This window comes from Spermophilus citellus (assembly GCF_964194105.1).
Source record: "Spermophilus citellus genome assembly, chromosome: 15".
Taxonomy (NCBI): Eukaryota; Metazoa; Chordata; class Mammalia; order Rodentia; family Sciuridae; genus Spermophilus; species Spermophilus citellus.
This window is the reverse complement of record NC_138195.1, coordinates 67,454,079-67,467,459: the sequence shown is the minus strand read 5'-3', so window position 1 is coordinate 67,467,459 and position 13,381 is coordinate 67,454,079. Positions and strand designations below refer to the sequence as shown.

The window sequence follows — 13,381 nt, the reverse complement described above, 5'->3', positions numbered from 1 at the left end:
TGAATGTTCTCCCCAAACTTCATATGCTGGGAACTTCATTGCCAAGGCAACAGTGTTAAGAGATGAAGTCTAATGAGGTGGGTAGGCCATGAGGGCTCTGCCTTCACAGATGCTATCCTGTCCATGTCACTGGAGAGGCTTGGTTATCCAGTTATCAGGAGGGTGAGTTCAGCCCCCTCTTGCCACTGTCCCCTCCACATGAGAAGAAGGCCGTCTAGGGGCTGGGGATGTGGCTCAAGCAGTAGTGCGCTCGCCTGGCATGCCTGTGGCCCGCGTTCGATCCTCAGCACCACATACAAACAAAGATGTGTCCGCTGAAAACTAAAAAATAATATTAAAAACAAATTCTCTCTCTCTTAAAAAAAAAAAAAAAAAAAAAAAGAAGGCCATCTATAAGCCTTCTGGTAAGAGCCCTTACCAGAAATGGAATTGGCTGCCCTTTTCTTTTCTTTTCTTTTTGGCAATCCTGGGGATTGAACCCAGACCATGTTCATATTAGGCAAGTGTTCTGACACTGAGCTACATCCCCAGCCCTTTTAATTTTTTTTTTTATTTTGAGACACAGTCTTTCTAAATTGCTGGGGGGGGGGGTGTGTCTCATTAAATTGCTGATACCAGCCTTAAACTTGCAATCCTCCTGCCTCAGCCTCTAGGGGTGCTGGGATTACATGCATGTGCCACCTGGCCCACTTTCCCTGACATCTTGATCTTGGATTTTCCAGCCTCCAGAACTGTGAGAAAATAAATTTCTCTCATCCAGGCTGCTTGGTCTTTGGCATTTTGTTATAGTAGCCCAAGCATATTAATACAATATCACCTTTCGTTCTAATCTATATGAATGGTGTTTTGGGTACTGGGGATTGAACCCAGGAGTGATCTACTCCTGAGCTACAGCCCCAGCTCTTTTATTTTTTTTATTTACTTTTTTTAATATTTTATTTTTTTAGTTATAGTTGAACACAATACCTTTGTTTATTTATTTTTATGTGGTGCTGAGGATCAAACTCAGGGCCTTGCATTTGCTAGGTGAATGCTCTACCACTGAGCCATAACCCCAGCCCACCTCTTTTATTTTTTATTTTGAGACTGGGTCTCACTAAGTTCCCCAGGCTGGCCTCAAATTTGAGGTTCTCCTTCCTAAGCCTCTCATGTAGCTGGGATTATAGGTGTGTGTAACCATGCTCAACTGAATGACATATATATAATGTACCATTTGCTTGTAGGGCTTTGTTATTTTTTGGCTTGTCCAGGTTGTACTTTCAGACAAAAGGACTGTCATCAAAGTTGCCTTGTGTAATATCATAAACAGAAGGGTGTTTTTAAAAAGAGCTTAGAGGGGCTGGGTTTGTGGCTCAGTGGTAGAGCACTCACCTAGCATGTGCGAGGCACTGAGTTCGATCCTTAGCACCACATAAAAATAAATAAATAGAATAAAAGTATTATGTCCCACTACAAATATATATATATATATATATATATATATATATATATATATATATAGGCTTAGAATGTCTAGAATCATTTATCAAGGAAAATCAAAGTCAACTCACCATTTGCTTGTCAGTTGACTGTGAAAGTTCTCCCTGCTCTCTCTAAACAGGACATATGGCAAAAAAAAAACCATGCAAATTTGGGCACGGTGATGCACACCTATAATCCCAGTGGCTCTGGAGGCTGAGGTGGGAGAATCTCGAGTTCAAAGCCAGCCTCAGCAACTTATGAGGCACTTGGCAACTGAGACCCTGTGTCTAAATAAAATACAACTGGGTATGGCCCAGTGGTTAAGGGCCCCTGAGTTCAATTCCCAGTACCAATAAAAGAGAGGGGGTGAAGAGAGAGTGGGTAGGGGAGAAGAAACCCATGTGAATCAGTCTCAGTCACTGGGGGACCACACCTGTCCAGCTATGTGAACAGCTCCTGGAGGATAGCAAAAGGGAAAGAATTCAGTACTTACTTAGTATAGAAGGTACAGCCGTCTCCCAGCATCCACAGGGGGATGGGTTCTAGGAAGCCCCACCCTCAGATATCAAAATACAAAGTCCCTTGTATAAAATGGTATAGCATTATGATTGGGATATGAGGTATTATCCCCCCCCCCAAAGCTCCTGTATTAATGAAGGAGCTAAAACTGAAATGTTAGATTATGAGCTATAGCCTAATCAGTGAATTATTCCATTTGATGGGTTAATAATAAGAATGGATTACTGGGTAGTAACTGTAACCAAGTGGGGCATGAATGGAGGAGGTGGGTGACTGGGGCATGCCTTTGGAGTTTATAATTTGTCCCTGGTGCCTCTATCTCTGCTTCCTGGCCACCATGAGGTGAGCAGCTTTTCTTCACCATGCCCTTCTACCGGGATTTTCTGCCTCGCCTTGGGCCCACAGCAATGGAATTGGCCAATCATAGACTGAATTTCTGAAACCATGAGTCAAAATGAACTTTTTCTTCTCTATGTTGTTCTTGTTATGTGTTTTAGTCACAGTGACAAAAAGCTGAATAACACACACAGTATTGGCATAGAACCTGCATACATCCTTTATTTTTATTCATTCATTTATTTATTTTTGGGTATTAGAGATTATTTTATATTTTGAGACAGTCTTGCTAAGTTGCTTAGGTCCTTGCTTAGTTGCTAAGGCTGACCTCAAACTTGGTATCTTTCAGCCTTAACTTCCTGAGTCACTGGAATTACAGGCATGGACCACCAAACCCAGCCTCCTGTATAGTTTAAATCATCTCTAGACTACTTAAAATAGCTAATGCTCTGTAAATTATGTTATACTATACTTTTTAGGGAATAATGACAAGAAAAAAGTCCATACATTTTTTTTCCTAAATTGTCTGAAACAATTTTTTTTCTAATATTTTCTATCCATTGTTAGTTGAAGCACTCAGCCTTTATTTAATATCTTACTTTGTCCTCACAGTAACACTGAGAAGTAGATAGGACTATTCCCATTTTATTTATATATATTTTTTGCAGTGCTGGATATTGAATCCAGGGCCTTGTGCATGCCAAGCATATACTCTACCACTGAGCTATGTCTGTAAGCATGATTATTCTCATTTTAAAGATGAGAAGTTGAAAGGCAAAAAGTTTAAGTCACGTGAACAGACAGAACCTGTGTTTTGGATTTTAATTTCCTTGAGGTTAAAAACAGTTCTGAGTTGAACCATTTTGGAGCCTGAGACAAAAGGAAAAATATGTGCTTATCCAAATACCCTTCCATATTTTGAACCAAATGGAAAAAAAAAAGTGGATAAAAACACTGCAATCAAAAAACATGACTTCATTTAAAGCCCCATGTTGCCCAATCTGTTCATGTGCTATTGTCAGTCCTCATAAAGCCACTGTGATGGCAGTCTGCCTGGGACCTGTGGGCTGATAGGAAATGACTATTCCCATTACAAAATAGTGCAGAGATATAAAACAAACAATAGCCTGTCTTTATTTTAAATTTCAATATTTTGTTCATCATGGATATTTTGCATTAATTTTAAGTTTTAAAAATACTGCATTGAGATGTTATATATCTTATTATGAATTCTTTGGTGCCCTTTTAGATTTTGTGGCAGAGGAGAATTCCTTACTCGACTTAATCTGGGTCCTAGGTAAAACCAGATCTTGGCCTGAATGACACCAGGTAATGTTCCCCAGAGTCAACCTTCTAAAAATAGGTCCTGTTTATTGGTGGTTTTTGTCTTCAGCACTCTCCTATGGGTGCCAGATGACCCCACTCGTGATCAAGTCTCCTGTGACCCACTCAACCATGGAAGTGGCCCCACGTTCTGAACAGAAATATTGAATCATAAAGCTATAACAATGGAAATGGTCCCATTGTGTGATAAGCACAGTCACATGGCTGCAAAATGTTTGGAGACACCAGATATTATCCACCCAGCCTTAGTCACATCTGACCCAGAAACCACAAGTTCCTGATTCCTCCCTAGGTATGTTCATCTGGCTCATAGCTCGTAGAGTTCCTAGATTTTCCAAGCACTGCTATGCTGAGTTTGGCTCTCCTATTGCCTAGAGTGGGCTAGATGAGTCCCTGGCTCAGATGCTTGGTTTTTGGTTTAAGAGCATGCACAGCCCATCTTTAGGCAGGCAGTTGGTGGGAGGGGTTTTGCAGCAATACCTTCCATTGGAGACAACATTAATGATTTCTTTGTTATTTTCATCATTTCCCTAGGGCTTAAGGAAAAGCATCTTTTTAGCTAGAGCATAACATTTGGTGTTACTGCTTTTATGCAGAGGGATGGAATGAAGAACTGTAGACCATGGGATGAGGAAGAACAGCTTCAAAACACTCCCTTGCCTTTCAAAATGGAACCCACTAATTTCAGTGTGGTGCCTTGTAATCTCCCCGCTTGGAACTTTTACAGAAGAAATTAAATTTATGAGGTCAGCTTTGTTGTGAAAAAGAAGTCAGGGAGACCTCGCTGCCTATATACAGCCATCCTTCCTGACCATTTCTGGAAAAGTATACAAACAACCCCTCATCATCCAAGGAAGAAAACAACAATTTACCAATAGCCTAATGGATACTCTGCACCCACTCCTGCCCTCTCCAAGTTCCAAGCTGTGCCTTCTAAAAACACAAATTTGTCACCAGGATAAAATGAGTTAATATTTGTAAAGTGCATTACTTGCACATAGTACATATGCATCATGCTATTCCCTGACCTGAGGATCAGATGCAAACTTCTTCACTGCCTGCCTCTGCCATCTGTTTCCCACAGGGAAGGGAATCACCTTGCTGGCACTACCCCAGGCCTTGTTTCATACTTCGGGCCTCTTTTCATTTCTCCCCAGCAAAGGTATGTCTTGGCCCTAGCACATGCTCTTGCCTCTTCCTTAAACGCTCTCCCCAGACCCATTCCTTGTCATTCTAACAATTTCAACTCCTTCCTAACTCCCTTGAAAGTTACATCTTCTGCCTTCCAGGACTTCCCAGAGGAAACTTAGATACCTCCATACCCCTCACAGCATAAATGTTTATCACAATCATAATCACAGTTAAATGCTTTAGGTGTTTGCCTCCCCTACTAGGCTGTAAACACCCCAAGGCTATATAGTTGTTACTTCCTGTCGCTAATGAACGAAGTCGAACAAATACAAACTTTTAAGTACTGTCTCGATTGGGTAACTGGCCCAAAGTTTCAGGGTTGACCCAACATTCAAGCCCCACTTGACGTTCTTGCTTTGAAGACCATTCTGACTGCTGCAGGGACTGCACCTCCTCTATCTCAAAGCTGGAGCCAGAAGGTGGGCTGGGAGGCGGGAGGTTTTAGGAGCTGCCGAATATAAAGGTTCTGCAGAGGGCACACGCATCCAGGAACTGGGCGCCGCGCGCATTGGCCTCGGCCCAAGAAAAGGGGCATCCGTCACGTGTACCCTGCTGGGCCAGCCGCTGCCGCACCCGGGGGCAGGAATGCAGCCCCGCCCGGCTCTCGCGCCAGCAAAACCGCGCTGGCCCAGGGGACTGACGTCAATGAAGGGGGCGCCTCCAGGCAAGGCGCGCGGGCGGCCGGGGAGGAGCGAAGGGCCCGCGCGGACACACCCCCTCGCTGCTGCTCGGCTGCTGATTGGACTCAAGGAATCTCCGCACTCGATTGTCAAGACCCGAGAAGGAAAGGGGGCAGAGCCGGCCACGCCCCTTGCACCCTGCCACCGTTGATTGGCCGGTGGAGTCTCCGCGTTCGATTTTGGAAGGCTAGCCCCGGAGCTCATAGCAAGGCTGGGGCCGTGGATTGGCTGTTCCGGGGCTCTGGAGCGCTTTCTCTGGGGAACCTGACTGTGACCGAGGTGGCCCGGGCCAGCTCCGGGCTGCGTGCGGCCCGCTTCAGGCAAACAGGTACGTAGTTTGGCGGTACGACTTGGCTCCGCGGTGGGAACGGGCGGATGGACGGAGACTGGGAACCGCTGGGACGCGCACCCCAAACGCATTTAGAGCCCTGTCGTTTTGCGGAGTAGTCACTCTTTAGCCTCGATCACCGACCCGTGCTGGGGATATCGCTGAGTGATCTCAGCCAGAATACTCTCTCCCACGCTCTGTCCTGCCTGTGAACGTCGCCTGTTCCTTGCAAGCACCTCCTCCGCAGGAAATCTAGAACTGCACCCGCTCTTTCGAAAGGCCGTGGAATGGTTGGGGTGGGTGCAGCGTAGTTTGCCCCACCTCGATTTGAGATCCGTCGGAATTGCCCTTCAGCGTACTGAGTAACCTCTCGAACTCCCCATGGGGCTGTAGAGCTTTACTTGGTAGTCCTGATTTTGGATTGCCGCGACTTGCAAAATCCGCAGAAGCAGACAGTAGGCTCTGAGAGATTTCAGAATTTTCTGGGTCCTTCTTTCTCTGAAGACCTTCTCGGCCGTCTGGCAGTAACAAGAATAACAACGGTTGAGAGTGTGGGTCAGACCACCTGGGTTCATATCCCAACCAGCTCTGTGAATTTGGGCAAGTTACTTAATCTTTATGAGCTCGATTTTCTCACCTGCAAGATGGGTTTGACAATGGTGTCTCCACAGTAGAGGACAGTGATAATGCCACCTCAGGTGAGGGTTAGAAAGTCCCTCTGAAAGTGCTCTGTTCTACACTTGAAACGAAACTGCCTCTATGAATTTAATCAAAAAGTATGACTTAAAAATACACAGAAGAATTTGTCTCCCTTCATCCTCTTCTCCTAAGAGTGGAGGCCTCTCTAGGAGTTTGTTGTTGGTGATGTTGAAGAGATAGCTGTGATTCTATAATCCGGTCAGTTTGTAATCTTCCCCTTACATCATTCATTCAACCAACATGCAGAATGGAATGCCTGTTGTATGGCAGGTACTAGAATGAAAGCTCTCAAATACTTCATCTCCCTTTTCCCATTAAGGATTCTATTTCTCACCGTTTTGAAGATGAGCAAACTGAAGCAGGAGAAAAGTGAGATTTATACAAGGTTATCCAGTTATCCATGGCACAGCAAGAATTCAGAGTTCCTGAACTCTTAAAGTTATTCCTACACCTAGTAGTTTATTTCCAGATCATGTCTGAGAATTGGTCTGAGGAAAGAGCCAGTTTCTTCATCTACCTCCTGGGGAATATATTTGGAGACCCAGTGGGGTCTGGAGCCCACACAGCCATTTGACTCAGCTTCCCAGAGCAGATTTTGGCTGCTGTCCAGTGGCATGTCTGTGCAGGGTACCAGGCAAGGGCCCTAAGTGTTGATTCTGGCATTGGGCCAGAGCCTCCAGTTATTTTTCTAAGAGGCCTTTGGCCTCTGATTAGAGATTATTGCTGTCACCAGGGTTATTCAAAAGAGACAAACTGAGTAGGAACCAGGAGTTGCCCAGTTTACCCAAGTGTGCTCTGCCTCTCTTGTCATGTGAGCTCCCTGAGACTCCAGAGAAATATTCACCTGGAAAACTGTTGGAACTAACTTCATATGTTAACTAATAATGCTCAATTGTGCACCATATTTATATATTGCAAATTCATTGCTGGGTGAGTCACTTGTGAAATATATTTTTGTTAGAGCTCTATAGTTCTTATTGCCTGATTCAGAACAAGTAGTACTTTGTGATTTTCAACATTTTGATACTTACTTTGGGGGCTCATTTTTAACCCAGTTGTGTCAAATTGAAGTGTTTTGCAATTAGTCTTTACTCATTTGGTCACAGACCCCCACATTTATCTTATGTCTGTTCTGAAATGAGAAATCTATTTGTAGTCTTTTAATAGCCCTATGGTTTCACTTTTCAGTTTTAAAAAAGTACCATTGTTCAAGTATACACTGACCTTCCTGAATTAAGGTCTTGTCCAGGAAATTGGGGGGAAAGTAACTATTGAACACATTGAATGAGATAGGAAACGTTCTTCTGATAATAAAAGTGTTCTGATTCACTACTTCATCAGTTTTCCCAAAGTTTACCATCTAATCCTACCTGGAATACCCCTATTTTTATTTTCAGCCTCATTCTAATGTATGAATCCCTGGGTGGGAGGCAGAGCCAAAAGTAGGGTGCTTCAAAATCTGGAGGTGCCAAGCCCTTCCCAAGTTTCATGGAGAGTATTGAAGCTAGAGGCTCTGACTCTCCCAGGTGGTTTCTTCTTTCTTTTTTTTTTTTTTTTTTTTTTGGTACTAGGGATTGAACTCAGGGACACCCGACCATTAAGCCACATTCCCAGCCTTATTTTGAGTTTTATTTAGAGATAGGGTCTCACTGAGTTGCTTAGCTTCTTGTCATTGCTGAGGCTGGCTTTGAACTCCATCCTCCTGTCTCAGCCTCTGGAGCCGCTGGTATCACAGACATGCGCCACCACACCGGGCTCCAGATGGTTTCTCCTTGGTAGGTTTGTAACTCAGCTGGCTGGAGGCCATCCAGTCAAGGCCATGCAGCCCTGACAGAATTGTGGAGTCCCCTGGCTGGAACTATCTGGGAAGTCAGGCCCCAGCCATTTCCTCCCCCAAACAGCTGCAGCTACTTGATCCTGTTGCCTTCTTTCCCAGGGTAGGCGTGGGGGTGGGGGTGTGACTGAGTCAGAGGAAGGACATCACCTCTTCTACCACCCTAGTAGTCCATCCTAGGCTTGGTCATTAGGGTGCTCTAGAGTAGTGTGTTCTGACTTCCACCAGACCTTGACCCCATAATCTGCTGTAGCAAGACAATATCTGGCCTCCAGAGGAGATTGAGGAGGGAGAGGGGGAGCTACTAGTTGGGGAGTTTCCTGGCACCTAACTATCCAGACCTGTCCACACCCTCTGCTCCTAGGCCCTGGCAGACAAGCAGGGTCATCCTGCTTCCATATAGACCTAGCCTTCTCATGGAGCATTGACTCTCAATACCAGGGCAGGCCCTCAGAGCTGGCTCGATTCCCCTGAGGTCCCTCAGCTGGTGTGAGACAGACCCAGGGCTGAAGCCCAGGCTTCTTACTCCTAAGCCAGTGCTTTGTGTGCTGATCTGTGTTGCAGTTCTACATTTCTTTGGTGGAAGCCGGGTATTTCCTCTAAAGTGCCATCTGCTGTGGTTGAAGGCTGGGGGCACCTGGGGGATTCATCCAGTAAACAGCCCTGACACCAGTGAATAGGCTGAATTTTATGACTCCACCCTGTGGGATAATTCATTGTTCTTCCCTTCCTATTGGCAGGGCTTCCCCTTTGTGAATTCTGTAGGAATGGTGAAGTGCTTCTCATGGAAACATGGAGAAATTGCTCTGAGCTGCTTGGCTATATGGCAGCTGTGGTTAACATCAGGAGTTGCAGTCACAGAACAGCTTCAGGCCTTGGCTCAACCACTGCTTCACAATTCTGTTTCCTTTTGCTCCTCTGCGCAGTGGGATGAAAATAACAATGTCTAGCCTAATTCCTAGGATTGTGTTGATTAAATGATATGTACACTTTGCTTGATACAGAACATACACCCCATTGTTAGCTTTCCTATCACCTGAAAGTATTCCTTGGTCACTCTGGTCTTCTTGTCATAGTGTGTTCAATACCATCAGCTCTGGGGACTTAATTCTCACACTTACTAACTGGATTTCCATAATAGTGCCTAAGGATTTTACAGTTCCTATTTTCTAGGAAAAACATAATTTCTATGAAATTAATTTATCTGGATGTCTTTTGTGAGTTTATTTTAGTTAATAAATCTTTTCAAAAAGAGAGTGGGGTTCTTAAGACAGAAATTGGGACTGGGCGCGTGTGGAAATGACTGGAGTCATGAGGGTGGATATTGAGGTGAGGTGGAGGGAAGGCCAGGGGAGGGAGAGTGTAATGATTCTGGGAGTTTGAATGGGGTGGAGAGATGACTCAGACTCTCCAGAGAAAGAGAACAAAAGGCTGGTTAGGATGAGGGTTGCTTCTGCAAGTGGATTGAGGGTAGGAAACTAGAATTGCTTTTATTTATGTGATTCTGTACTGTGTGCCTCTTTTACATTGAGTATGTAAATAGCTTTATTTGAATATATTTTTACTTTCCCCCTTTGCAGCTGGCTGCTGGTTGACAGCCTCTTCTGTGGGCAGCTGTGAAGGAGGGCCACTCAGGCCCTGGGGAAGACCAGGACTTGGTCATCCCTACCCTGTTAAGCCTGGGCTGGGAGGGGAACCTAGACCTGTCTTTAGCTGGCTCTGGGCACATGGCTTGGAGGAAATGGAGGATCCATATCACAACTCTCTCCCAGGTACAAAGATTAGGGAGGCCAAAAAAGAGGAAATTTCCACTTATTTAGCTCTTATTGAGTGCCTGATACCATACTAAACTCATTTAATTCTTATTACAATCCTGAGAAGTGGGTATTTACATTTAAGGGACAGGCTCAGAGACTGAATAACTTGCCTAAGGTCACAGACCTAGGAAGGTGGCAGGGCTGGGATTCAAACCCAGTCCTATGTCACGCCAAAGTTCTTGGTCTTTCCTATCTCCAAGCTGTTTTCCAATCCCATAGCCTTTCCAGGCTGTACTAGAGACAGGATAAGATGGGGAGCTTCTTATGTCCTCATTATTATTCAAAGTCAAATACCCAGAATCTAGGAAGATATTTTCATTTCCTGGATGGGAGACATTGACACAAAGCCTGACCTGTATTGAACTCTTAAGTCAACCTCTGTCCTTAACAGTATATTCTGACCTTTCCAGCCTTCTCTTCTGTTCCCATCCCCCCACCCCGCCCCGAGTGCATTGTATTATGGTTAGATCTGATTGGTCTGTTACATACTTTTTGCTAAATTATATGGACTTGGTTCATGCCCCAGGTCTTGAAAATAGGATGTGGAATGTTTATTTTCAATTTGTAAAATTTGAAAAGCAGAATCCAGGTTGAATACCCCAATGTGAAAGTCTGAATGCCCCCAAATCCAAGAGATTTTGAGTGTTGACATGATACCACAGTAAAAACTTTCATACCATGAAACCATTACATGCACAAAATTATTTAAAATATTGTATAAAATTACCTTCAGTCTTTATGTGTAAGACATATGACAAATGAATTGTGTGTTTAGACTTGGGTTCTGTTCCTAAGATACTTCATTACTTAGCTGTAATTATTTCAAAATTTGAAAAACTCAAAATCTCAAGCATTTCAAATAAAGAATAGTCAACCTGTGGTAGAACGCTGAGCACTGTTCAAAATGCTGTGTCTCTGTATCATCCCTACGAAGTTAGTACTGGTACTAGAAGCTGAAACTTGGAGGGCCAGCCTGCAAGTAGTAAAGTGTGTTTCCAGTCAGGGTAGGCTCCACATTCTCTCTTTATCTCTGAGTGATAATCTGGGCCTTCATATCAGAGATGTCTAAATCTAGTTCCAGTTGCACAACCATGGGTGCCATAACTTCTCTGTTCCTCAGATTTCCCCCTTGATGAAATGAGGGGTGCTGTGTTTATTATACTTAATTAATGTTATAGGAATAAAGCTTCTATAGCAGGGCCTGTTACAATGGTAAGTGCTCAACAAATTTGAGCTGTTACTGGGCATCCTGGTGTTTCCCTGGATTGAGAGTACTCTTCAAGTGCTCCTGGCTCTGTGCTTACCCATGGCTTTGACAGCAAGTCATCTAACCCGAGACACACTTCATTAAAGGGGATGAAAAGTAATTCTTATCTCACTCGTAAATGAGATAATAATCGTATTTGTCACATAGCACTTAATAAGTTTGGCTGTCAGCCTTAATACCATTTCTCCAAGGTGCCCTGGGAAATTAAGTGTGATTTTTACAGCAAGACTTACTTGTTTGAATCCTGGAGAGCAGAAATACTGGAAGCCCTGGCATTAATCAGGCCCCCAGCTTTGGAAAGAGCCTCTTCAGCACTGATGTTTCTGATTTCCATCCTCAGAGTGCCCACAATGGGTACCCCAGCCTCTGTGGTGAGTGAGCCGCTCCCTTGGCAAGCCCCCATTGAGGCCCGGGGTCGTAAGCAGGCCTCAGCCAACATCTTCCAGGATGCTGACCTGCTGCAGATCCAGGGCCTGTTTCAGCGCAGTGGGGACCATCTGGCCGAGGAGCGGGCCCAAATCATCTGGGAGTGTGCAGGGGACCACCGAGTGGTGGAGGCCCTAAGGAGGCTGCGCAGGAAGAGACCCCCAAGGCAGAAACCCCTGGCTCACTCACTGCACCACTGCAGCCGGCTCAGGTGGGTACCTGGGACTGGAGGGCTGAGGGAAGGGGTGCTAATGATGCCAGCCTCACTATGTTCTGGATGCATGACCTAGAACCAGTTGCTTGGCTTCACTGTACCATGAGTCCTGTTAAGTGGTTTTAATGTCTACACAGTGCCACCACCTGACAGGCACTAACCACTTCTGTTACTGTTGTCAACTCCTGAGGGTGCCTGGATCCAATCAGCACCTCCTTGCTTTGCCTTGATTTTTGGCCAGGTGGGAGGAAGTATTATTACAGTTCATAATTCTTTTTACCTATAGTAAAATAGGTTACATTCAAAAGTAAGACTAGTTAAGACCTTAGCTGTGGGAGTAGAGAATGTTCTGGGGATATACTACAGGACACCATGGGTTACAAGTTGTAGAAACTTCACCTTGAGATAGCATCTCCCCAATTTCTCTAGTCATCCACCTCATTGCCTAGGTCACAAGAACTCCGGTCTCATTTTGCTCTAAACAGTGTTTTGTAGTCCATTGTGATGAACATCTCCTGAAGCCCCCATCTTGTCCTCCTTGGCTTATCATACCTTTGCTCCCAGCAGAATCCCAGAGCCCTGCTCTCCACTGGCCAATGCACAGAGCAGTTCCCCCGAGACAGCCTCCAGTGAGCAGCATTGGAACTCCAGGAGGACAAGTGCCAGGATCCGCCGGAACTGGAGGAAACCAAGCCCCACAGGCTACCTTCACCAGATCAGACACTGATCCCAGGCTGGGAATGGCAAGACCTTCCCCAGGAATCATGGGAACTTTACCAAAGGCCTGGGAGGTGAAGTCGGAAGACCTGAGATAGGCAGCCCTGCACAGATAAATGAAAGGAAGAGGCCACTGGCACTAGCCTGCTCAACTCAGAACAGGACTGGAGGTTTCCCCTGGGCTCTACACCATGTGATACCCATTCTTACCAGAGTGAGAAGACACAGACTGTTCCTGCCTCAGCCCTTCTTGATCTAACACTATAACCTGGTCTGCATGATATTCTCCTGGAAATCAAACAGGCACTCAGATGCAGCACCTCACCATGTCTGCCCTAATCTGCTGGCTACTACTGTCACTCATAGTCCAGCAGCCTGTCCTACATCCCTGGTGCTGTCAGGCCAGCATAAGAAAACCATGGTTTAAGCGGCAAATAAAAACACTTGCATCAAGAACTGTGTGAGTCTGTTATGGAAGGGGAGAATCCTGAAATGGAGACTCTGAAGCCAGAGAGGGAGGGAAGTTCCCCAGGAGGGAGGAATCAGGG

The 13,381-nt window shown here is 45.2% G+C and overlaps 1 protein-coding gene across 2 annotated transcripts; it reads left to right on the top strand.

Moving 5' to 3' along the window:
• The first annotated feature begins 5,689 nt into the window (after positions 1-5,689).
• On the top strand, positions 5,690-13,300 carry AVPI1 (arginine vasopressin induced 1). 2 transcript variants are annotated; one of them, XM_081267234.1, is made up of 3 exons: positions 5,690-5,859; positions 11,817-12,113; positions 12,681-13,300. In XM_081267234.1, exons 2-3 carry the CDS (start codon positions 11,827-11,829, stop codon positions 12,841-12,843), a joined length of 450 nt encoding a protein of 149 aa, XP_081123360.1. In that variant the 5' UTR covers positions 5,690-5,859; positions 11,817-11,826; the 3' UTR covers positions 12,844-13,300. The 2 variants fall into 2 exon arrangements, with proteins under 2 accessions (XP_081123360.1, XP_081123361.1); XM_081267235.1 differs by having other exon boundaries at positions 5,701-5,859; positions 12,684-13,298.
• Positions 13,301-13,381: the final 81 nt, after the last annotated feature.